Source organism: Hesperophylax consimilis, chromosome 2, assembly GCF_061612785.1.
Source record: "Hesperophylax consimilis isolate HC1 chromosome 2, BYU_Hcon_1.0, whole genome shotgun sequence".
Classification (NCBI taxonomy): Eukaryota; Metazoa; Arthropoda; class Insecta; order Trichoptera; family Limnephilidae; genus Hesperophylax; species Hesperophylax consimilis.
In genome coordinates, this window is record NC_142837.1 from 21,660,680 (window position 1) to 21,685,258 (window position 24,579).

The following is a 24,579-nucleotide window of genomic DNA, read 5'->3' on the forward strand; positions in this document are numbered from 1 at the left end:
GACAACGATTCTATTAGACTATATGAGCTGTTCCGAAAAGCGAACAAATTGTCTACGGATAATACATAGCTGTTTGTTAAAAAAGTAAACGAATTAGCCTGAGGAGTCAAATCACTTTGATTTTATTTGCCCACAGTGGCTAGTTTCCTAGTGTTGTGTTGGTAGGATGAAAAAATACATGCTCCTTCATAAATGAGTTGGTTTTTATTCAGCTAAGTAAGATCCTTGAAGGATGCTTTTCCTAGGAATGCTTTTTCTGGGCTTGCTGTAATCTCCACCACGCACTGATGAAATTATTGCCACATTAAAAAATAGCGAGTTTATGATACAAAGTAACAGTGTGTGCCATATATTTATTTATGTCTATTCTTGAATACACATTTTACAAATGATTACAGTGGTTTATATTGTAGTACAGAGAAAAAAGTACAGAAAAAAGGTATAAAAAATAAAGAACATAGGTTGATATAGGTAAAACTCTGTGTGGGTGATATTGTATGTTATGTGAACACCTCACTAGAAGAACCTGTGCTGAGGTGTTAACGTGTTTGTGATTGAGGGTGACAGGTGGTAGAAATGTGTTGTGGTAGAAAGTTATTATTATTTTTTTTTTCACAGACATATTGAAGCATGAAAACACACATTTATATGTGAGTGTATGTATTTTTGGATAATTCTTGAAGGACGTGTATAATATTTAATTTTACTTATTATATTTTGGTTATGTTTGGTTTGGAATTATAATCTTTTGAATAAAGCGAATATCTTGATTTTTATCCAGGCTACGATATGTTTTTTGAGAAAGTTTGTAGATGTGTTTGTAGTCAATAATTGATTCAAAGTAATGGGCATACTGTTAAAAAGTTTGGTTGCTTAGTATTGAAAGTGTCTTTGTCCGTGTGTGGTGTGTGTTATCGGAATGTTCAGTATTTTATTTGTTGAGGACCTGGTTTTTATTATGGCTTTTGCTTGATTTGTAATATATGTTTATCATGTTTAGCATTGTCAGTTTATCCGGAAGTTTATTGAAGTGTAGTCAAAACATCTTAAAATAAGGGTTTAAAAGTGTTGTAGTATAAAAGCGATTTAATAATTCTCTATGAAAAATAATTCTCTTTGGGGATTATTGTAAATAATAGTAATAATTTTATTAATCGTAAAATAAACACGAGGATTATGGTAGCTGTGTAGTTTCCTTTGAAATTAAATTGTTTCTTGTTTCTCCCACAGGTCATCAGAAAGGTTGCCTTTAAGATTGTCAAGAAGGATGCGGAGTTTGTCAATGTCACGTCGGATAATTTGAATGACTTTGTCGGCAAGCCAGTGTTTACCCACGACCGGATGTATGATGAAACGCCTCCTGGAGTTGTAATGGGGCTAGCGTGGACTGCTATGGGTAGGTCCAACGATCAGTACATAAAATAACTTTAATTTAATTTCAATGCCGATAAATTAATTATGATTGTACCTATATACATATTAATAATAGACAGACATAGGGAGATAATCTAATCTTTTGTCATCGAAGTAAATATGTAATGCATTTGCATTACATATTTACTTCATTGAGCTTTATGTTATCTTATTTCTTTTTAAGGTGGTTCAACACTCTTCATTGAAACTGCAAAAAGGAAATCCTCCAACTCTGAGAAGTCTAAGGGGGACGGCACATTAGAGTTGACAGGACACTTGGGAGACGTAATGAAAGAGTCTGTCAGAATAGCTCTCACCGTTGCTAGAAACTTCATGCTGGAAATTGATGCGACAAATGATTTCTTAAGCAATAAGTACCTACATTTATAGAATTTGTTGTTATTTTTTAGTTCTTCAATACCTAACTTAAATTCTGCACTAATCATTTCAGCTGAGAAGTAGTATAACTCACAAAAACACCTAAATTGTGTCAGAATTTGCCAGGCGTGTAAAATTACATGTTTTATCTATCAAAATGTCTAAAATTGAAAAAAAAATTCTCCCTGTTTTACATGAGTTCAATTCAACTTTTTAGAACAATGGTCGAAGTTATATAAACTTTAAATATGTTTATTTCAGCTCAAATGAAACCTCAAACATTTGCAAACTGGTTTTTATGCGGGAGTCGTAATATATGTATCCCTCAATCCCTAAGAAGGGGAACCGCTCCGATACTCCCAACTACCGCTCCATAGCCATCACTTCCATACTCTCAAAGGTATTCGAAAGGGTGGTTAACACCTTGAGAATAACAACCTTTTGAGCGATCGGCAATATGAATTTCGACCAAACCGATTGTGTGGTGATTTGCTCAGATATGTGATGCATATTTAGAGGCAGTACTTGGAACATTTTGTAGAAACTCAAATCGTCAGGTTGGATATCTTCGAAGCCTTTGATAGGGACTGGCACTAAGCACTTGTCGAGAAGTTACCATTGTATGGGATCCATCCAACCCTGCATGGTTGGATTGCTTTCTCAAGGGAAGAACAATTTATTACATAGTTGACGGCTCTTCCTCTCCGTACCAAATAGAGGTATCTGTGCTGTTACCACTCTGTTTTTGTTGCACATTAACGATCTCCTTGAATGTGCACCAATTCATTGCTACGCTGATGACAACACCGTTCACGAGGGTTATCTTTTTGACAAGGCCCCTTCCACTTTTGACGTCCGAACAGCTCAGGATGTTTTGAGACAAAAATTTGATCACAACCTCAAGGTGGGGTAAGGCCAACTCAAAAACCCAAGCGTTTCTGATTTCAGCAAAGAGGGAGATCAATGACTCAGGTGCAATTTTATGGAAGCACCCTCCCCAATAAAGACTCCATTGAAATCCTTGGAGTGAGTATATCAGACTGGCTCAAGTATTGGGGCTCCATAGAAGCCCGAGTAAATCTAGCTTCCAAGAAACTGGGCGAAAAAGTCTTTAGCTAGAAGATTTTTCAATAGTGACCTCCTGCTAACCCTGTACAGATCTTAAGTACGTCCAACAATTGATTTCACATCTCCTTCTGATTCCAGAATTGGAAGACCTTTGGGGGTCTGCCCCCCTCAGGCGAATGATTGGTCTGAACAGTTTGTCAACGATGACGTCCCCGGTCCTTAATACAAACGTCGGCTGGAGGTCTACCCTCACCCCGATCGCTTCTCCTTCTGATTCCAGAAATGGTGAACCTTTGGGGGTCTGCCCCCCTCAGGAGAATGTGAATATTGGACTGTTTTTCATTTTTTATATTATTTTTCTAAGGTTTTTTCACTCAACCAGTTTCCTCTATTGGACAGTTTTCAAACCAACGAAGTACTGCTGACATAGTGCACAGCGGCCTCAATACCAGCATCCCTAAGTATTGTCTTGACCCATCCATCGATAATTGTTCTAGAAGCTACTTTTGTTGGACCTGATGGGGTTAAAAAACAGGTTATCAATATTGAATGCCTCTCGTATCTTGTCTTTTGAGAGGACACACAGCTTCTCAAGCCAAAATACAGGATCTGTGAATTGAGTTAGTGAGGAGTTTAATCTCCATCCTGATAATTGTTATTTTGCAAAATTTGCTTAATAACCAAATGTAGGCCATAAAATAATATGTATGATCATCCATATCAGTAAAATGATCTGAGGTTAACCTCAAAAGTGTCAGATCATGTGCTCTTCATCCTGAGGCTAACAGGAGTATGATTGCACATCTTCTAGATGCTTCAAGCTGTTTATTATACCTTTCATAATTTGCTTGACCACAAGATGGTAACGTCTATTTGCATTATTTGAAATAGTTGATTTATAAGAAGCTAGTGTTGAAGTTCGCCAGCTGGTCCTTAAAATCTCTCGTTTTCTATCGTACAATCCTTGCAATGCACCATCCCAGTCCCAATTTTCCACACTTGCAGCTCCGGGTGAAGTATTTGCGGTGGGTGAAAGCTTGTGGTGGTATCTATCAGTATCTCTGGTTTACACTTGATCTGCTGCGGTAGGTTGAAGGCTTTCTATTTTAGGTCTGGTAGCCAAATACTTTCGTCCATTTGGGAGCTACTAGTAGGTTAATCCCTTTTGAGTTGTTCAGATGAGCCAGCACTCGGGGAATTAAATAAGGACACCTACGCCAGAGGAAAGTGTCAAGGTCTGCCGGATTTACAGGAGGAACTTTCAAAACACGATTTACACTCGCGGACACGGGAATCTCAACTGCTTCGAGAGACACAACATTATCTGAGAATGCGTAATATTTTTGCGTAAAAATCTTTTGGAGAAGAAACAGAATTTTTGTTTTAGTCGTGATATTGCAACCAAAGAACCGTTCGCGGTAGAAACATGATGTCAATTGAATAAAATAGCGTCGCTTCATCGCATTCGTACACGCCTAGATGTTGGCGGCAGTAGTTGATTTCACGGAAAGACGAATTGCGCAGCAAATGGCGCGAAATTTTAACACTGAAAGAGGAGGGGAGAAGCCGAAATCGGGTAGAAACAGAGATGCTATCTCTCACCAAGGAATATTCTGGATAATGAACGGCACTACATAATAAAAGCTATGAATACATCAAAAAATTTCCCCATGTGTGTAATTTATTCTTCAGACGCCACAAAACCCAACACTTGCAAGTTTACTTGTGTATCTTTTTAATATATTATGATCAGAGATGTGCAAAATGGGTACCCAAAACCATTTGAACTGCAAAATGGAAATGGGTCAAAACTTTTCCATTTGAAAATGCAAAATGCAAAATGGTTTTTAGAAATAAAAATGCAAAATACCTGTTTTCAAAATGCATTGAAAATGCAAAATGGTTTCTCAGGTCAAACAATTAAAATAATTATAGAATTTAAAAAAAAAATTCATTTGATAAAAATTCATCAATGTAGAACAAACATATTAAATTATGGTAAATCCAAAAACACCACGACTACAGATTATGAAACCACAAAAATTTTGCGCGGGACTAATGTTGCCAACGTAAAAACATAGAAACTGCTATCTAAAATTTAATATTACAGCGTCATGGCCCCATGTTCAGTATTTTTTGTAATGGTTTCACTCTTACCAGGGCTCACCAGGGAGCAACTTGACAAATGTAAATTATCTCTCATAGCGAGGTTGAGGACCGATTGATATTTGGGGCTTATGAAAAAAAGATGAGTGGAGATAGTAGGAAGAATGTTGCAAAAAAGCATTTAAAATGGAAAATGCATTGAGAAAAGCATTTAAAATGCAAAATGGTTTTTAGAAAAGCATTTAAAATGCAAAATGGAAAATACCACAGACATATGAATATATAGACTAGAAATTAAAGGTGAGGGGTAAAATCAACTGTTGAAGAACGAAGGGGGTAAAGCTGACTGTGATTCGTCAATACATCAATCTGACAGTATATAGGCATCTCGCATTATAATATCACCATTTAGTTCTTAAAAGTAAAATCTGCTTTTGAATGAATAGACATTTTTACATGGGAGCGCAAATTACTCGCCACGTTATGAACAAATTTGCGAAGTCCAAATTCGGCAAAAAAAAATTTCTTCTATTTTCAGAGTCGAATATTTTGTTTACGTATTTAGTTAAGACACTTTTATAAGTGTTCATAATTTACTTCCCAGTAACAATGATGCCCACACTTGAGAATCGCTACATTCGACCAATGTTGGCTCGATGTGATAGTATATGTTTCTACAACTGATTCATATTATACGACGTGAATAAGCTTAAAATGATGCTTACATATGGAATGTAATACGACAATTGGGTTTATTCTCTTTTTCACATCTATTTTTACAATTTTTCATATCACAAGCCACTATTTTGCCGTGTTATTTCATAAAATGCCTCGACCATAGCTCGACGCTAGTTCGAACAAGAATGATGACGTCACATTCTCAAGATTCACGGGAAGCCATACGCGAGCCCAGCCGGCTCCAATGGAACCGGTATGGGGAGTGGGGAATAATACGCTTTTAATCACTTAGGGCAGGTCTACTAATATTCATATGTCTATGGAAAATACCTATTTTGCATTTTGCATTTCCATTTGAAATGGATTTATTTGAAATAAAGCACATCTCTGATTATGATAGATATTATTTGTTCACTTTATACATTCCCCAAGTAAACTTCTAATTTCTTCCCAGTTAATGTTTTATTTTTATTATAGGTCATCCTGTTGAATTCTCTTTTTATTTAGATTATTAAAGTTTGTTGTTTGTATTTTAATAAATATATTGTATTTTTCTCCAGCCATCTTCATCTTCATGTTCCGGAAGGTGCCACTCCGAAAGATGGCCCATCTGCTGGTTGCACCATCACCACTGCTCTTATCTCCTTGGCTAAGAATATTCCTATTCGACAGAATATTGCCATGACGGGAGAAATCTCACTGACAGGAAAAATATTGCCAGTGGGAGGAATTAAAGAAAAGACTATTGCAGTAAGTTCTCACCTACAGAGACTAATTGAATAATTTCTTTTACTGGGCCTCGGCAACACGGTATCAATTAAAGACAGTTAAATACCCTTGTTATATCTTCCCTGATGATGGGCTCTGCAAATCTGTCCCAAATATTGGCGCAAGGAGGAGGAGGAAGTTTAGCATGGCGTATTACCCCAAAAATCAATCAACATAACTGTGTTTATTTCAGGCTAAGCGAGTTGGTGTAAACTGCATTATACTTCCCGAAGAGAACAAGAAAGACTTCAACGACCTCCCTTCATTTATAACTGAAGGACTGGAAGTTCACTTCTGCAGCAACTACAAAGATGTTTATGATATTGTTTTTAAAAAAATTGCATAGTCAATAAGTTTAACTTAGTGTTCGATAAAAAGAAATACAAAAACAAAAAAATATTTATTGAAAGAAAAGAAACATTCTTGTAAAAATTTTAGTCAACCTATTTATATGTCGGCATTCAGTTAATTGGTGAAAATATATTGATTGTTATCCATCATAAAATTTATTTTATTTTGGCACAAACAAAGGAGAAAGCGCGCATTTATTTTTGTATTATGTATGATTATCATGTACCTTCTTGCATATTGCTTTCTGCAATCTGCGTACTATATTTCTTAATTGTTTAAAGTTGCTCTTCTCTAAATTAAAGATTGTTACCTGTATTAATGAATAGTGTATAAATAAATAATAATGCTAAATATGTTTTTATTTTAAGTCAGTATGACGGTGGTATCCCCAGTTTGAGAATTTTGTGAGACCGAATGGAGTACCTAGCTATTCAGGTGTGGTCACTGAGCATAGCTAAATCCGTTATAAGCAATGTTTCCATTCTGAATGATGGTCTTTCACCAGAACGATACTGTGAGTATCGTAGTGTAATGTAGTGGATTTTAGACACTAGAGGTTTGAAATTTCGGCCAAAGCAATAAATACACAAAGGAGCCAAATACCCAAATCCGCTTCGGCCTCCCGAAAAACTCCACACACAGACGTTCGTCAGCCGCCCGTTCGGGACTTTGTGTGCCCTTTTGTTTGCTTGAAATGTGTGTTCAAAACACATAGCGACGCCGTTGTAGTGGAGATAACGCTCCCGCATCTGGGCCGATCAAGTATGCCCATATTTAATTGTGATGAAACAAGACAAAGAGAGCTAGTTCCGTCCCATAGTGTCAATAGTTTAGGGGCCCTCTAACCATGTGATTTTTACTTTTAGATTTTATGTTCTATGACAAGGCTGCCCAACCTTTTTAGCAGTTGGGCGAAATTGACGATTTTGAATCACTGGCGGGCCACTGAATACCTGACGGTTCCTATTTCTATGGGGGGGGGGTTGTTAGAGAATTTCTATAAAACATAATTCCCCACAAAAGCGATAAATCGCCGTCGTTGGCAACACTGGTGACCGCGCGCAAGCTGCATTGTTTGTTTTACCGCGGGCCCGCGACACTTTTTCAAATTGGCGGATTGGCGGGTTTTTTGAAAATGTTTCACGCGGGCCACTTATAATTCGCGGGCCCGCGGGCCACAATGTGGCCCGCGGGCCTGGGGTTGGGCAGCCTTGTTCTATGAGAAATGTGTTTTGTTTATGGTAACCTTGGAGAACTCCCACTGACTAGGTTCGCCCCCCAGTGGGTTTCCATACCAAAACCACGCCGCCCAAATGTTTTATAACCAACACTGATATTATCCCCGCCGTGGGTCACCACAACTAACCCTGGCGCACATTGTGGGGGCTTCGACTATCACAACTAACCCTTTTGCCCCACGTATAATTGACCCTACCGCCCTAACCTACCATAACTATCAACATATTATGATAAAATATGTTTATTAATCCATGTAAATTAATTTAACTTGCACTTGCCCAATCAAGACGCTTACCTCTCTGCCACGGAGGTCTTCGTAAAGTTACAGTGCTGTAAATTCAGCAGGTTTACAGAAACCCGTTTGTTAAAGCGAAAATAAACAACACCATCGAGCATCATCAGTTAACCTTCCAGCGGGCGCGTTGAGAAATTTCCCTTGAGCGGGCGCTTGTCGTAAATTTTACGTCATCAAGTTTTCTCCATGTAAGTGGCGTTTTCTTTATACAAACGTTAGGGAATTTCTTTAAGGATATGAAAAATCATAATAGGCAGTACTTTAAAAAAATATATTTGACTTTCTTAAAAAAAACGAAGCAACACTCTAAACATGTTAATATTTCAAAACAAAATATTTTATCGACCTATTTAGTCAGAATCAATATCCTCATCCTTACAATTGTTACAAACCACCTCAACTGAAGAATGGTTCTTGCATGTAAAGGACTGGCAACGGCAACACTTCATTGATGCGGAGGATCTTTTCTTATCCAGTGCACATAACCGACAAACACCGCATTTTGGAAAGCTTCTGTTTTATTCTTCTGTTATCGGTTCAACTGCCCTACCGTAATTCACTTTGAGAAAAGCATTTATATCTTGCGGTAAATGTTTGACATTTGATTTGACTCTAGCATAGCTCGAAGCTCGATGCTTACAACCAGGGGGGTATAACTCCGAGAAAAAAGTGGGTCAGAAAAAAAAGACACGGTAATCTCTATGGGTGACTTGTGACGTATATTTTCCACAAACCAATACGAACTTCATGCATGTTTATAGGCCGCTGTCATTGGCCGATTTTAGGCTAGCCAATGGGTTGGCTCCGAATGAGAATTATATTGTCTATGGTTACGCCTTTTTTATAGTTTCTATCCTAGTCGATGGTGAGTATGTGTAGTAGTGACGTATATTTTTCAGTTACTGACTTTTATCTATGGCAAACATTAGGACCCATGGGCTCAGTACTAAAAACCCGAAGATATTGATCTAGTGAGTGGTTCATTTATGCTTACAACTAAGTCGCAAGAGTGGGGGAAGCGATAAGGCGCGTTTGTCGTAAATTTTGCGACAGCGCGCCCGCTGGAAGGTTAAAAAAAAATTGCACCAGTATTAATAATATTTTCGATAAATTTATTAAAACGTAGTATATATGTATATATTTCATATTTTGTGTACTTAAATCTTTGATATATTTAGCAATAAACAAAATATTATATTGGACATACAATAATAATTATCGTTGTCATACTGATAGAAACCCGTTTGTACAGATATTGGATGACATCACTGCTCATAAGATGTGAAAGATAAGTATAAATTGTATTTTTATTGTATTTTTATTTATTTCTATACATACATTACAGTGTCTACCAAATATTTACATTTGTATATAATACATAAATTTAGAACTGTTGTTAAAATGGTGTTTTATGCTGGGTGTGAGGTAGGTTTGAGTAGGTGACACTGTGGTGGGTAATGTTATATGTTTCGTGAACACCTCACTGGGAGAACCTGTGCTGAGGTGTTTACGTGGTTATGATTAAATGGTACATGTATTTATGTGTATTGGTTAAATTTTATTATACGAGGCGTATCCAGAAAGTAAGTGTACTGAATTTTTGTAGGTTACAAATCTTTTTATTGAAACAAAAAAATTACATGGTTACCGTAGTACATATGTAAGCTATTTTTCGACATAGTCGCCATTCCTCTCAATGCAGGTGGTGAAGCGGGGGATCAACTTTTTGATGCCTTCCTCGAATTAGTTTCCCGCCAACACCTTCGTCCACTTTTCCACCTCCTCCTTTACCTCCTCGTCGGTTAAAAACCTTTTTCTACTCATGTACAGCTTCAGGGAGGTAAAGAGATAATAATCTGAAGGTGCTAGGTTAAGGGAATGCGCGGGGTGGTTCAGGATATCCCATTTAAACGAAGCAAGCAGTTCCTTCGTGGCGTTGGCCGTGTGTGGTCTGGCATTGTCGTGCAGCAGGCTGACTCCCTTTGTCAGCATGCCTCTCCTCTTGTTATGAATCGCCTTCCGCAATTTTTTTAGGGTCTCACAGTATCTTGCAGAGTTGATGGCCTCCACTTGAGGCAGATATTCAATCAAAATTATGCCTTGACAGTCCCAAAACACGGATGCCACGATTTTCTTGGCTGAAATTGTGGTTTTGAACTTTTTGGTGGAGGGTGAAGAGGTGAGAACCGTTTTTAAACTCGCGATACCACTTGTACACACTCGTACAATTCATAGCTTTATCACCATATGCAGTTTTAACCTCATTATAAACCTCAAACGGAGGTTTTTCCAAACGAGATAACGGATGACGCCGCGTATTTCGCATTTGGCGGGAGATTGGATTGACATTTTTCACGAAACGTGTTGTCGCGTTGACACTTCTCAACGTACTGACCTTGAACAGGTCTCGTTGCGGAGGGGAAGAGTCAGGCTACACGTAAGTGTAGCCAACATATCGAAAATAAAATTCATTCGGTCGTGAGAGCCTCAGTACACTTACTTTCTGGATATGCCTCGTATAAGTGTAAGTTGGGATTTTAAATTATTATTTTTTTAAATGGTTATTGTACATTTTTATTTAAAGAAAAAGGAAAAAAAATATTTATTTATATGCACATATATACATACACCCATGTATACATACATAAATACACATATATGCATGCATACACACAGCATTAACAGCATATTAACAGCATACATTGGTAACTTGCGGACTGCCGAGTGATTTTTCCGGTCCAAATTAAAGTTTTCATATAACTAATAAGTCAACTTGTGGGACTAATAATAATTATTATAGTAATGTTTATCAACCACAGACATTTCTCCAAATATTGGCAATCTGGTTTCATCAGTTAAATACATGGACCTAAGAAGTCATGGAACTATTCAAGATAAATTTGAAGCCGCGGGGTGAAGGGGAAGTTGTATGAAAATTGTCAAAACCTGCTTAATTTTTTAATAACATCCCATTCCCAAAATTCATAAGCCGTTATAATTGCATTCAAAATATGAAAATAAAATAAAAATATTAACATAATGCCACTTCGAAAACTTAATAAAAATACCACTTCAAAAGTTTGTCATACAAGATGGCTGTCAGGCGATTTCCCCTCGCCCTAGATTTGGCTTCAATGCCATTCATACAAAATTGTACTAATAAATGCTTTGTCCAGGGCTTTTTAGATTCATGGTCAAATAGAACATTCAAAATAGGTATGCTGTTGAATTTGGGGATGCTGTGTGGAGGGCCTTTTCAAGGAAAGAAAGGAGAGGTAGTTCAAGGAAGGAAAAGGTATGAGGGGTAGGTAGAAATCTCTGGGTCAGTGTGTCCAGGAGTGACAGAAGTATGAATCCATCCCTGTCACTGCGTTGCAAGGCGATGGGTTGAGAGTCCTGCTAGAGAGGTCAAACGGTCTCACTCAATCAGTCTCTCCCGATCCGGCCCGCCACGCAGTAAGGCGGCAGACACATCCGCCGCCAAGACCTAGAAAAACCTAACCCCATGAACCTGGGTAACACTGCTTTGGTTTACTTTAACTTTGGAGTGAATGTTTAAGACAGTGAAATTGTTCATAAAGGAGATCTGGAATTATTTTTGATGCCTTTTCCTTCCTTTTATTTCTTTTTCATCCTAACAATTCCGTCAAGCATTGTCATAGCTTAGCAATATTTACAGTCCACAAAACATATCTATAGCTGTGAACAACACATTTGTGTGTTCGTTCAGGGCCGGTAGTTGGAGCAGTCGGCCGAAAAAAGGGTCCCATTTGAGAAAATGAATGTTGTATATCATTGAAAATAATACATGATTTTAATGAAATTCTTTACATAGTACTGACTATACTCTGACTATAAAATTATTGTCTTAAAGGCATATAATAGGCAAGGCAGATTTCCGAAACTACCAAAATATGTTTATTATTAAATCGCTAGGTGGCAGTAAGGGTGCCTTCACCACTGTACAATATTCAACATTATACGTGAGTTATGAAGAGACATATAGATATTCAAGTAAAAAAACAAACCAATAACAAAATGTGGCTTGTTTATGGAACTTACTATTTTGGTAGAGTATTTAGTATGATCTTTTTTACAAATGTTTCATCATTTGCTTGTTATTGTAAATCATATTAGGTTTGAAAAGCTGACAATAGGTTTTTAAGTTCGCGATATTATGTGAAAGGAGGAAAGCAACCGTAAGCGGCGTTTTGCACCGTTAGCGGTTGCTTGGTTCCTTTCGTGGTCGCGTTTCGTTAGGGACTGAAGTGTAGGTAGGAGTGAGCGCTATTCCATTATAAACGGTGTTTGGGATCTCATGGTTCAAGTAATCCATTAAATTATTATCAATAAATTTTACATGTTATTTAATGTTATCATGTTATACATTTTATTGTTACTGTATTTGTAATGTTAAAGTGTTGCTTTGCTTGATTCTCCGTAATGGCGTTCTTCTTATATATTGACCTCGAGAAATAAAATAAAGTTTTTTTTAATATTTTTTATTTTTTAATTTTTCTGTGTTATTTAGTACAACTAAACAACAATATTTTTTAACCATGGCAGTAGCTGTCGTGCAAGGCCGCAGAAAACCATGACAAAACTGCAGCGACACTCACTCTTTATTTTAATAAAACAAATATAATAATGAGAGTTTATTCCAGAATGTACAAAAATAGTACAAATATTGACAAAATAACAATGCATTCATACATAGAATGGAACAGAAAAGAAACAAAAAATATAGTATATGATAATAAATGTTCATGGGGGATATTTGACAGGCTCCTGTTTCGTTTGAAGGCCATCAGGGGGGACTCCATCCAGGCAACCATGGCAGTGATGATGGTATTCTTCGACTGGCGTAGTCTGCGCCATAAGCTTCCCCTGCGGTGGAACAAAGGTTTATTTTAATATACACAGGATGTTAAGGGACGTACTTGACTTACTTTAACCAGTGATTCCTGATATTATTTAGAGAAAAAATGTAAATAAAATTTTGTTCTCCTGTGACTTTTTCAAAATGTCACCGGAAATGTCACATCGAACATCGAAAATGTCACCGGTGACCGTAAATTAATTTACAGTTTTTACTGCAAATAATATCAGGATTTACTGGTTAAAGTAACTCAAGTACGTCCCTCAACACCCTGTGTATATGTTTAATACATTAAATAAAAGGAACTTCAAGGAAGGGTTAAGTTAGAAATAATTCCACTGTGCCCGCTGATAGATGAACTCTTCAGGAAGTTATCTAAAATCGTATCAGAATCTAAAATTTGAACAATATTTGCATTAGTTTCAATAACACAGTAACAGATTTTTCTCGGATTTTTTAAAGTTTTTCTGTTCGAATTTATGTCGCTGCTTTTCGTTTTTTCTCCAACGCGGATATAATATACTGTGGGTCACGAAATGGGCATTGATCTTTTAAATCTAGGATCTATGATTTCTGGTAATAAACAATCCATAAAGAAAGTACTTAATCTGCTTTCCATCTTTTCTCCCCAAAATTTGTCATCTCGTTTTATTATTTCTATCTTTAATGGAATTGCTTCACCCAACCAGACGGCAAAAATACATACAGACTTATTGGAAATGTGAAGTTGACCCTGTACTTGATAATACCAGTTGTGATTTGTATTTGTAAAATTTTTTTTTTTGTTTTTATCTTCCTTCCAGAACGTAATTTTTTTTTTGCTATTGCTTCTTCAAATAGCATCCCACTAGCAGAAATCGGACATTTAATTTTTAATATTGTACTATCATTTACCAAACCATCTGGAGTGGCTCCTAAGAATGGGAAAAGTTCATCAATAAATAAGCCACATTCATCGACCATAATATTTTCTTGAATGCAAAGTTGCCTTTTTGCAACTTGCTCATGGTCTCTATCATATTGCACAGATTTTATATTATCTAGAGAGCGGCCGTATAATATTGATTTAACTAAATTAGCACAACTGATGGTTTGACTTCGTTTACAGATATTACCAAATAAAGAAGCTGTTAACATGTTTCTTCTGCGTTGCAGCCACTCCCCGCTATCAGACTGCAAGACAGTTCGTCTTTCAACTGCCTTCTTTTCACTTTTTGAAATGTCGAGTAGCTTTAAGAATTCTGCCTTAGCACATTCATATGCATCATGTTCCATATCCATTTTTTCGCACGATTCGCCATAATGGATATCAGGTGCTCCTGATTTTGTAAGTAAATGTGTCCCTTGTTTTTTTCGTAAAGATCTTTTATCGTTTGTTTTAGAAGCCATTCTTCTTTTTTTCTTTTCAATTCTAATCGTTTCAAAAAATTACTAGGGCTCCTGTTGAAAATCTGCTTATGTAAAGAATAATACGGTCGCTTGGAATTGAAAGAAACTACTGCAGCTGCACAACGACCCATATATGACTGTTTTAAAGAATAATTAATTCGTTTTCCACCAATAAATTTTGCAATAACTCCATTGAAACTCTCAACAATATTACTGTCTAATCAATGTACTAGACTCCGGGCATTGTTGACAAGACGAGAATTAGCTTCCATAATTTTTGAAAATATAATATTGTTTTGTAACTTTGGAACGTGATTGTGGTCTAATGTTTTATTTGGATCAATTTTAAATTTGCAGAAGTACAGTAAACAATCTTTATGTTCACCGAAAACATGTTTGGGTCCATTTAATAAATCTTTCCTTAAATCGATAATTTTTTGGTCTAATGTACTATTTGATTACATCCTGTAATTTGCAGCTCCAACTACCGCCTTCCTAAGACGAAGTTTGTTGGTTGAAACAATTTTTCTAAATTCCAAAGGAAAGCCGGTATCTTTCGTAATTTTTTCAATTTGATTGCTGTAGTTTCGAATTAAGTGGTTAGAGCATTCTATTTTCTGTACTGTAATATTGGAATATGGGTGACTACTTCTGATTCTGGCGTAAGTGCTGGAGTCTCCATCGGCAATGAGGGTTGAATATATAAGACCGTACATACTTATCGATTGTTGAAATCCGTCTAAAATTGCTTCAGCTTCCATTCCGCTTGAAGAACCAACATAATTTTTGAAGCATGTGTGCTCGGGCACAGGAATTTTCAAATTTATAGCTCTTGCGCAGTTCGTACAGTACTTATTTTTAACTACCATGTAAATAATTTTTTTGTGCGGTAACCGATTATCGTAGCAGCTCCTGAGAGGGCGGAGTAGTTGGTTTTATAAGATCGTTTAGACCAACATGCATCAGCTACTACAGTGATCATTGGCGTCCCGTTTTCATCAACATCGCCGCTTTGAATAGCCAGTTTTTTTTCTTCATCGGCTGCCGCAGCCATACTGGTAAATTTGGTTTTCTCCCACCATTCACAAACCTTCTTATGGCATTTTCCATATCCAGCAATAGATAAGGACGGAACTTCAAGGGTAGCACATAGTTCTTCCATGCCCGAATAACCCGATCCTATGCTCATTATTCCCGACACAAAAGATTCGTTGATGCCAATGCCTTCTTGTATGCTTTCGGACGTTTTAAGTTTAAAATGTTTACCACATAACACACATTTTAAATTAAAAGTAGAGTTCAAACCATTTCTATTTTCTGAGGTAAATTGTAAATGCTTTAAATTGCAGTTAAAAGGGAATCATGTTGACTAATACATTGGAGTTGTTTAAAAAAATAATCAAATTGTACTACTCTCCGCCCTTCTATGCAAATATCATCGCTTTCTTCTATCGCCTTTTCAATAACAAGCTCTTGCTCTGATTCTTCACAGCTCCATCCTTGGTCATTGGTCACAGGTTTTTTCCCCAAAAAATTGCTGTCTTTTTGGTCCTGAACATAAAATAAAATTTTAGTAAAATACAAACCTATTATTACGATGTTGGGAACACGCGTCATAGAAATCATAAAAATTCTCGCCTTTCGACAATATACTTCATGAGGGCTAAAGCAGGTGCATGTAACAAGTGTTCCGATATATCAGGAATATAGGTAGAGATGGCAAGATTTCGTTTTAACTAAAAACGCGAAAAAATATTTATGGTTCGAAAATAGGGCATTTATAAGTTTTCTTTGCGTTTCAAGGCATTTGAAAGTGTTTCCAGTGATTTCTATTTCGCGAATTAACGCGAAAAACGTGATTTTGGCCGTATTTCAGCTAAATTATTCTATTTAGCGAAATAGGCGCGAATTTCCCAAAAATACCGGGTATTGACTGACAGGCGTACGAGAATGAAGGAGCCCACTATTGAAACGTGCGCAATGCTATCATTCAATCAGTAAAGTGCCTTTTCCATTGTTTTTTGTATTTACCTGTATTTCAAATATGCCTACTTTATTTCATTTTTGGAAGCCTGTCCTACCTCTTTTTACAATTTTGTTACTATTTTATGTGTAAATATTTAATATTTTTAATTTATACTGTACGCTGAATTTAAACGCTTTCCGAGAATATAGCGTATTTCGTAAGTCAAAGAACCATACAAATTGGAGAAGCTGATACAGTAATATTTAGTCCTGTACAACTAAAGAATAATTGAGAAAAATGCATAAGGAAGGTAGTTTCATGTGAATGTGCAAGGAAAAGTATTATGTCTACTTTATTTAATTTTTGGAAGCCTTTCCTACGATTTTTTATAATTTTGTTACTATTTTATGTGTAAATATTTAATATTTTTATACTGTAGGCTAAAATAGCTTTTTGACATTACACAATTTGTGCGAAATAAATTACGCCTATTGATGTTAATCGCAATCTGCATTTGTTGTGTTTGTGTTCGACCCGTACTTAGAGTTTCCTTCCTTATTAATTTAATATTAAAAATAATTATTTATAATCTTTCACATGGAAATATGTACTTGCAAATGAAGGTTAAACATATATTTTACCAAAAATACTTAAAATATGCGCTAAAAACATTCACGAAATACATTTTTTTCTATTTTGCTACAAAACGCTAAATTATGCCTCAAAATGCTATAAAACTCTAAATTTCCAATTGTTAATGCTAAAAAATCTGAAAATTAATGCTAAATTTTGCCATCTCTAAATATAGGTAAATAGGCTATGAGAAATCGTCTTTTCAAACTTTGACACCTCATATCTCAGAACAAGTTAAATGAAGTTAGAACCCTATTCAAATGAGGTGACGAATAGTAAATGCGAGATATTTGAAGTATATAAGTACCTTTTCGACAGTAGTGGCTGATGAACCAATAAGAATATCCTCGTGGTCTAAATCTTCCAAGTTTGGTCCTTTGTGTGCAATATTTACAGTAGACTCATTTGGTTCTATCGTATGTTGGTGTTTTTGCTGTATTTTTTCCTAAATAAAAAAGCAAAAAAAAAATATATTATGATGAAAAAGTCCAGAACCCCCCCCCCACCCCCGTGACTCCAACGCACTCAAATTCATTTGTTGCTCGAAGCATACCTTGTTTGGAGTATTTTTTCCGGCTGCTATGGATAAATCATGTGTTGATCTACAAAGAGAAAAATAATATAATTATTTGAAACTGTACAACACAACACATAGATAGAATATCTTTGATTTGACAATGTGTGAATGGTTACGTGTTTATACGCGGAAAGGTGATATGAACTAAAAATGATCCGGTGTGAGATGGTAATTTTTGGTTCAATTACCAAACGTGTCATGAAAAAACGTTCACTCTCACAATTTAGACATAGCGTAAAGACAACGAATTCTCACACACACCTGCATAAAGAGCGCGCCAGAACATCATGAACTTCGTGCTAACCGTTAGGAATATAAACGCATATTGAATGTTGGATTTTACACGTTTCAAAGAATTTGACACTTGAAAATATACAATGCGACAAATTTATATGAAAAAAGAGAATTTGTGAGTACCTACTTACTGTTTTCGTAGCTTCTATAGATTATTGCAATGCTTCAAGTGAGTCCGTATTCTACTTTTAGACCCATTAATGAAACATTTTGATGGCATTTTCGAAATATATACGCCGTAAAACAAGGAGCGTATAGTCTCACCACCGTTTTCGGGGGCTTCTCACCCGTAATAAGTAAAACAGTGTAAATGTGTTGAAAATTTGGTGCAAGATGAAGTATTTATTTAATTGTTAATATCCACAGATATCATAACGATAATAAGAGGCCGTACTTCTACAGATGTGTATATTATATACATATTTTAAATTAAAAATATTGTGTAAAACCGTTTTTAATGCGATAATCATGGATCGAAGTTTTAAAAGTGGGTTGTATGGTGTATCAATGTTTTTATTTTTTATAGTCGAATGCCTACAACAACTACAAAAAAAAAGCAGACTGAAAAATAATAGTCCATTAATTGGTATACAAAAATATGAAGTCTGAGAATGACATACGAAAGGTAGTATTAAGCCGTTTTAGGTAGTATTAAGCCGTTTTCCAGCAAATCACCATTATGTCCTATAACCCACTCTTAAATTAAAGCCTACTTTTGTAATGCGACTCCATAAACTGAAGTTAGTTAGTGGGCCATTTATTGACGTTTTATGTGTAAAAAAATGTATGTATTTTATTATGTACACAAAAAAATGTTTTCAAACAAATTGTTTTACACAAATCATTACAAAAAAAAAACTAAAAATTCCAGTGCGATAAGTGTAAGGATGAAGCAATGACTAAATAAACTCTTTAATCTGTAATAATTAGAATAAAATAACATTGTTTTTAATATCAATTTATGATTAGTCACCGAACCTCGGTAGTGTGCAGTCGTGTTTACTTCCAGTGCTCTGTGTTTGATGGATTGCTGACGGCGCGGCGTACAGATAAGATTTATTTATTGTTACCTTTTCGTATTCATTATTTTTGTTTGTGCTATTGGTTTGCGACGAAGTTGCGTGTATTTTTTTAAAATTTATCTTCCGATTTAGTTGTCCGGGTTAAATCTTCCCCAAAGGAAAAACTTAACCCTTCCACTCACTTTTCCACAAATGATCATCTAGTCAATCAACATTATGTAAGTGCATTATATAAGCAAAATAAATACAAAACAATACAAGAACAACACGTCAACTCACCAGAGATCAAATGGGAAAATAATTCACCGACTCCAGATATTTTCATATCAGAGGGTTCGGCTCGGTAGAACTTCTAACAGGGCCTATAAATCCTACTGATCCCCCAACATAAATATTTAAAAAATCTTTTGTTATCCTACATGTATTCAAAATGACCGACTTTTGCATCTTTATATATAATTTTTTTGATAGATCTAATACGCCTAAATTTTCAATTAGAGAGCTAGGTATAATGCCAGTAGCCGAAATAACGAATGGTAATATTTTTATAGTCTGAGAATGCCAAATTCTTTTTATTTCATTTCCTAAATCTGTGTATTTTCTTATTTTTTCACTAACAGATTTTTGAATATTACAGGAATTTGGAATAGCGACATCAATGATATAAGTTATTTTTTTAATTTTGTCATGTAAAACTATATCGGGTCTATTATGACTAATCGCTCGGTCTGTTAGTATAGTTTTATCATAATATATTTTATAAAATTCGTTTTCTAAAAATGAATCTGGTTCGTATTCATAATATGGTACTACATTACGGCAGTCAATCAAGTTATGTTTAATTACCAAATTTTGGTGAATTATTTTTAAAACTTGATTGTGCCTAAATGTATACTCGGACGGTGCTAATATAGAACATCCCGATATAATATGTTCTATAGTTTCCGGAAAAGCCAAACATTTTCTACACAAATCATCAATTTGATTTGTATCTTTGATTATATGCTTTCTATAATTTTTAGTATTAATGACTCTATCCTGAATGGCAAGCATAAATCCTTCTATTTCTGCGCTCAACTCTCCAATACTCAACCATTTGTTTGACGAAATTTTGTCAACATACGTTTGGTTGAGATAATTGAAGTGTTTTGCGTGTAAAATTTTATTTGACCAGGAATCTAATAATTCCTGGTTGGGATTTATAAAAATGTTGGCATTCTCATCGTATAAATTTAAAGGTGTAATATTTCTATCTGCCTTGCAAATTATTTTGTGCATTTCTGAGCTATGAGCTTTCCTATGGAAAAAAGTTCTTAGCATTTCTACCTGATTATGTTTCAAAGAAGTTATTTTGACTATACCTCTACCTCCTAAATTTCTAGGTAAATTAACTCTATGTATATTTCATGTATATTTCTCGCTCCGCATCGAAGGAGTACAGTCGCGTAATTTTGTAACAAGTAAATCAAATAATATAGTTTACATTAATAACTCGCCCACCTGGGCGCTCCATTCCATCCAATATGGAAACTCAAGAAATTATTAAAAACATTAAAGATTTAATAAACAAGATCACTTCAGTGAAGGACTCAAAAATAAAATTAACACTGGAACAGAACGTTATATCACTGGAAGAAAAAAATCAACATGAACTAATAAATCTACAAAAAAAGATTATAGAATTACAAGAAACTAATATTAAAAACAATCATCACTACGCACAGAAACTAGAAGAAATTCATAATAATAACAAAAGGACATATGCAAATGTATTAGGTGACAATAAAAACTTCGTGAATACAAGTGCACACATCCCAGAACAGAAGCACGCCATCATAATTACATCTAAAAACACCTTGAAGGCCGAAGATATAAAAATAAAAATTCAAAAAAACATTAATTTAACTAAAATAAAAGTTGGAGTAAATGGAGTAAAAAAAATTGGAGATCAAAAATTACTGATTTCATGTCAAAAAAAAGAAGATGCAGAAAAGTTAACCGAAGAAATTAATAAGGTAATTGGAAAAGAAATATTGGCCGAAGAAATTAAAAAAAAGAAACCGTGTTTAATGTTGAAAAGACTGCAATGCCAATTGACTGAAGAGGAAATAATAGATGGGATTGTACAACAAAATGAAGGATTAACCCTGGAAGACAAAAACAACATCAAGCTTATCAAAGAATTAAAAAACAAATACAATGAAGGAAAAGAAAACGACACCACTAACTACATTATTGAAACAACCGGTAAATTAAGAAAAACGCTACTAGAAAAAAACAAAATAAACATCAAATTCCAAAGAGTATACATAGAAGACTGTAACCCGCTTACTCAATGCTACCACTGCCTTAAGTTCGGCCACACAGCGCAAAGATGTCTCGCCAGGACGCAGCCCCCCATTTGCCCTCACTGCACAAAGGAGCACATTCTGTCTAAATGTGAAAATAAAGAACAACCTCTAACATGCAACAATTGCTGTGTTCAAAACAAAAGGTTTAATATGAATTATTCTACAGAACACAGAGTTGATAGCATGAAATGTCTCTATCGGCAAAAAATGCTTCAACTAGCTAGAGAGCGCATCGACTATGAATAATACGGTAAATTTCATTTCTTTAAACTCTAATCTAAAACTTTAAAAATGAATGATTTTTTATGTAACGCATTAGATAAAAAAATGTATATTGAAGAAAATTTATGTCAATCTATGAAAGATTTTAACTTAATTTGCACTGAAAAAGGATTTACCCTATTTCATATAAATATTAGAAGTTTAGAACGAAATATGGATGAATTAATTATAACATTAAAAGAATTAAATTTTTTCCCGGGCCTGATTGTCTTAACAGAGACACACTCTGCAGGCGAAATCAATTACACTATTCCAGGCTACACATACCATGCGACAATAAACAAAATAAACAAAAACTCAGGTATCGGATTATTTATTTCTAACCAGTATAATGTTCTCAATATTAAAGAAATAATTAATGTTAGTAATGTTAACATATTAAATATAGAATTTAAAGACGTAAATAAATATTACAACATTATTGCTATTTATCGCACGCATACATCGATAGTACCTCAATTCATAGATGAATTAAAAAATATTTTGTTAAATTTTAGAAATAAAAATACCATTATTGTTGGAGATATGAATTTAAATATCGCAAATGACTATTCTAGTAAAGATAAAGACACATATCTAAATATGTTAGCAGAACTCAATTATTTATCGTGCATAAATTCTTATACTAGAAATGTTAAAGGTCAACGCCCCTCATGCTTAGATCACATTTTTACAAATATTCCTGATATCAAAAATATAAAATCAGCTGTCATTTATACATCTATCACTGATCATTATTCATGTATTTTTAACTATAAATTAAGCAATCCAACTTTGCCATTATTTAAACAAAATAATTACCCAAAAAAAGTACTTAATATGGATACATTAAAACACCAATTAGAATCAGAAAATTGGAATAAATTATTACAATGTAATGATGTCAATATATGTTGTAAAATGTTTGAAGAAAAAATATCTAAATGCATAAATGACTCGACAAATAATAATATAATAACCAAATCCAAAGTGTTGAACTTGAAACCTATAAAACCATGGATTACTCATGGTTTAGTAGTATCTGTACGACATAAGCAAGCTCTTTACAAATTAACTACTCAACAACCAAATAATAAAAATTTACTAAATCATTTTAAAGCATATAAAAACAAACTTTCATATATTATAAAAAACACAAAACAAAAGTATTATAAACAAAAGTTGAATCAGGCTGAAAATGATAGTAAAAGAGTGTGGACAGTTATAAATGAAATAATTGACAAGAAAAAAAACAAGAATAACGACATCGCTATTATATTTCATGACAACATGAAAACACGTTGTAAAGAAAATCCCTCAAAAGCTGCAAACATATTTAACACCTTCTTTGCGAATGTAGGGGAAAATCTTGCCAATCTCATTCATACTGACCCAAATATAACATTTTCAGACTGTAGTATTGATACTGACAATAATATAGCAACATTCCAAGTCACCACAGAGAACGAAATAATATCAATTATAAACGGTATGCAAGGAGGTTCTGCCCCGGGTTTTGATGGAATAACAGTTAATATTTTAAAAAATATTAAAAATCAAATTTCTAAACCGTTAAAACACATAATAAATGTAAGTTTCCAAAGCGGAGTGTTTCCATCAATCTACAAACAAACTACCATTACTCCAATATTTAAATCTGGTAACCCAGAAGAAGTTAGCAATTACCGACCCATATCAGTAATCTCGAACATAGCAAAAATTTTTGAAAAGATAGTTAAAAAAAGGATAAACCAATTTGTAAAATGTAATAAATTAATTAATGAAAATCAGTTCGGTTTTATGGAAGGTAGAAGCACTCAGGATGCAATTGCAAAATTAACTAGTCTTGTTCATAATTCATTAGATAAATCATTAAAATGCATTGGAATTTTCATAGATCTTAAAAAAGCTTTTGATAGCATATCACACGACAAACTTATAAGTAAATTAAGAAACATTGGATTAAGTGGTACAGCTATAGAATGGATAAAAAGCTACCTTTTCAAACGCCCTCAAGTCGTAAAAATCAACGATGTTCATAGTCAACAAAAAACAAGTCACTTCGGCATACCTCAAGGTACAGTCCTGGGACCGTTACTGTTTATCATTTATGTAAATGACATATTCAATCAAAGATTAAATGGAAAAATAATATCTTATGCTGATGACACTGTCATAATAATTGAAGGTACAGATTGGAATAATGTTAATAACTTAGCAAATACTGATATTAATATACTGAAATTTTTTTTTTTTTTTTTTTTTTTTTTTTTTTTTTTTTTTTTTTTTTTTTTTTTTTTTTTTTTTTTTTAAAAGAAAGACAAACATTCCCGGGTTACGAATAACCCAACAATGTTTGAAAATCTCCTACTACCACCACAGAAAGCCGAAAATGTTGCTTGTGTTGTGATGGAGGACTTAGCCAGCCGATAAAAATTGGTTGAATTGGTTCGATAAAAACCTCCTCTCATTAAATACTGAAAAAACAAAATGTATCCCATTCTCTATCAACAAATTTAAATCAGTACCAGAATTAAAAATTATAATACATCAACTTAAATGTAACAGAACTAATTGCAATCAAGAATGTTCTATACTTAGCCTAACTTCTGAAATTAAATATCTTGGTATATATATAGATCAACATTTTAAATGGAAAAAACAAATTTGTGAACTTGTCAAAAGAATTAGAAAATGTATTTATATATTTATAAGACTTAGAAATATTCTTAGACTAGAAAACCTAAAAAGAGTGTACTATGCAATTGTACAATCTATATTACAATATGGTATTATTGGCTGGGGAGGAACTTATAACAATATATTAAATCCACTTAAAATAGTTCAAAGATTGATAATCAAAGTAATATTGAAAAAACCATCCAAATTTTCTACTGAGATTCTCTTTTCA

The 24,579-nt window shown here is 34.4% G+C and overlaps 1 protein-coding gene and 1 long non-coding RNA gene across 3 annotated transcripts in view; one reads left to right on the plus strand and one right to left on the minus strand.

Annotated features, from left to right (window-relative positions):
• Lon (lon protease homolog, mitochondrial) overlaps window positions 1–7,069 on the plus strand; it is a 40,261-nt gene extending 33,192 nt beyond the window's left edge. For both annotated transcript variants that reach the window (XM_089641714.1, XM_089641722.1), the window contains exons 11-14: window positions 1,231–1,396; window positions 1,598–1,787; window positions 6,204–6,393; window positions 6,605–7,069. In XM_089641714.1, the coding sequence (XP_089497840.1) occupies window positions 1,231–1,396; window positions 1,598–1,787; window positions 6,204–6,393; window positions 6,605–6,757 (699 nt within the window). In that variant the 3' untranslated portion in view covers window positions 6,758–7,069. The remainder of the gene's footprint in view (window positions 1–1,230; window positions 1,397–1,597; window positions 1,788–6,203; window positions 6,394–6,604) is intronic.
• An 8,160-nt stretch (window positions 7,070–15,229) lies between these two features.
• LOC149425798 (uncharacterized) lies at window positions 15,230–17,765 on the minus strand. Its single transcript, XR_016304239.1, has 3 exons — window positions 17,717–17,765; window positions 17,471–17,608; window positions 15,230–16,115 (listed from the first exon to the last, which is right to left on the minus strand). It is a non-coding gene; the product is annotated as an uncharacterized LOC149425798 (long non-coding RNA).
• Window positions 17,766–24,579: the final 6,814 nt, after the last annotated feature.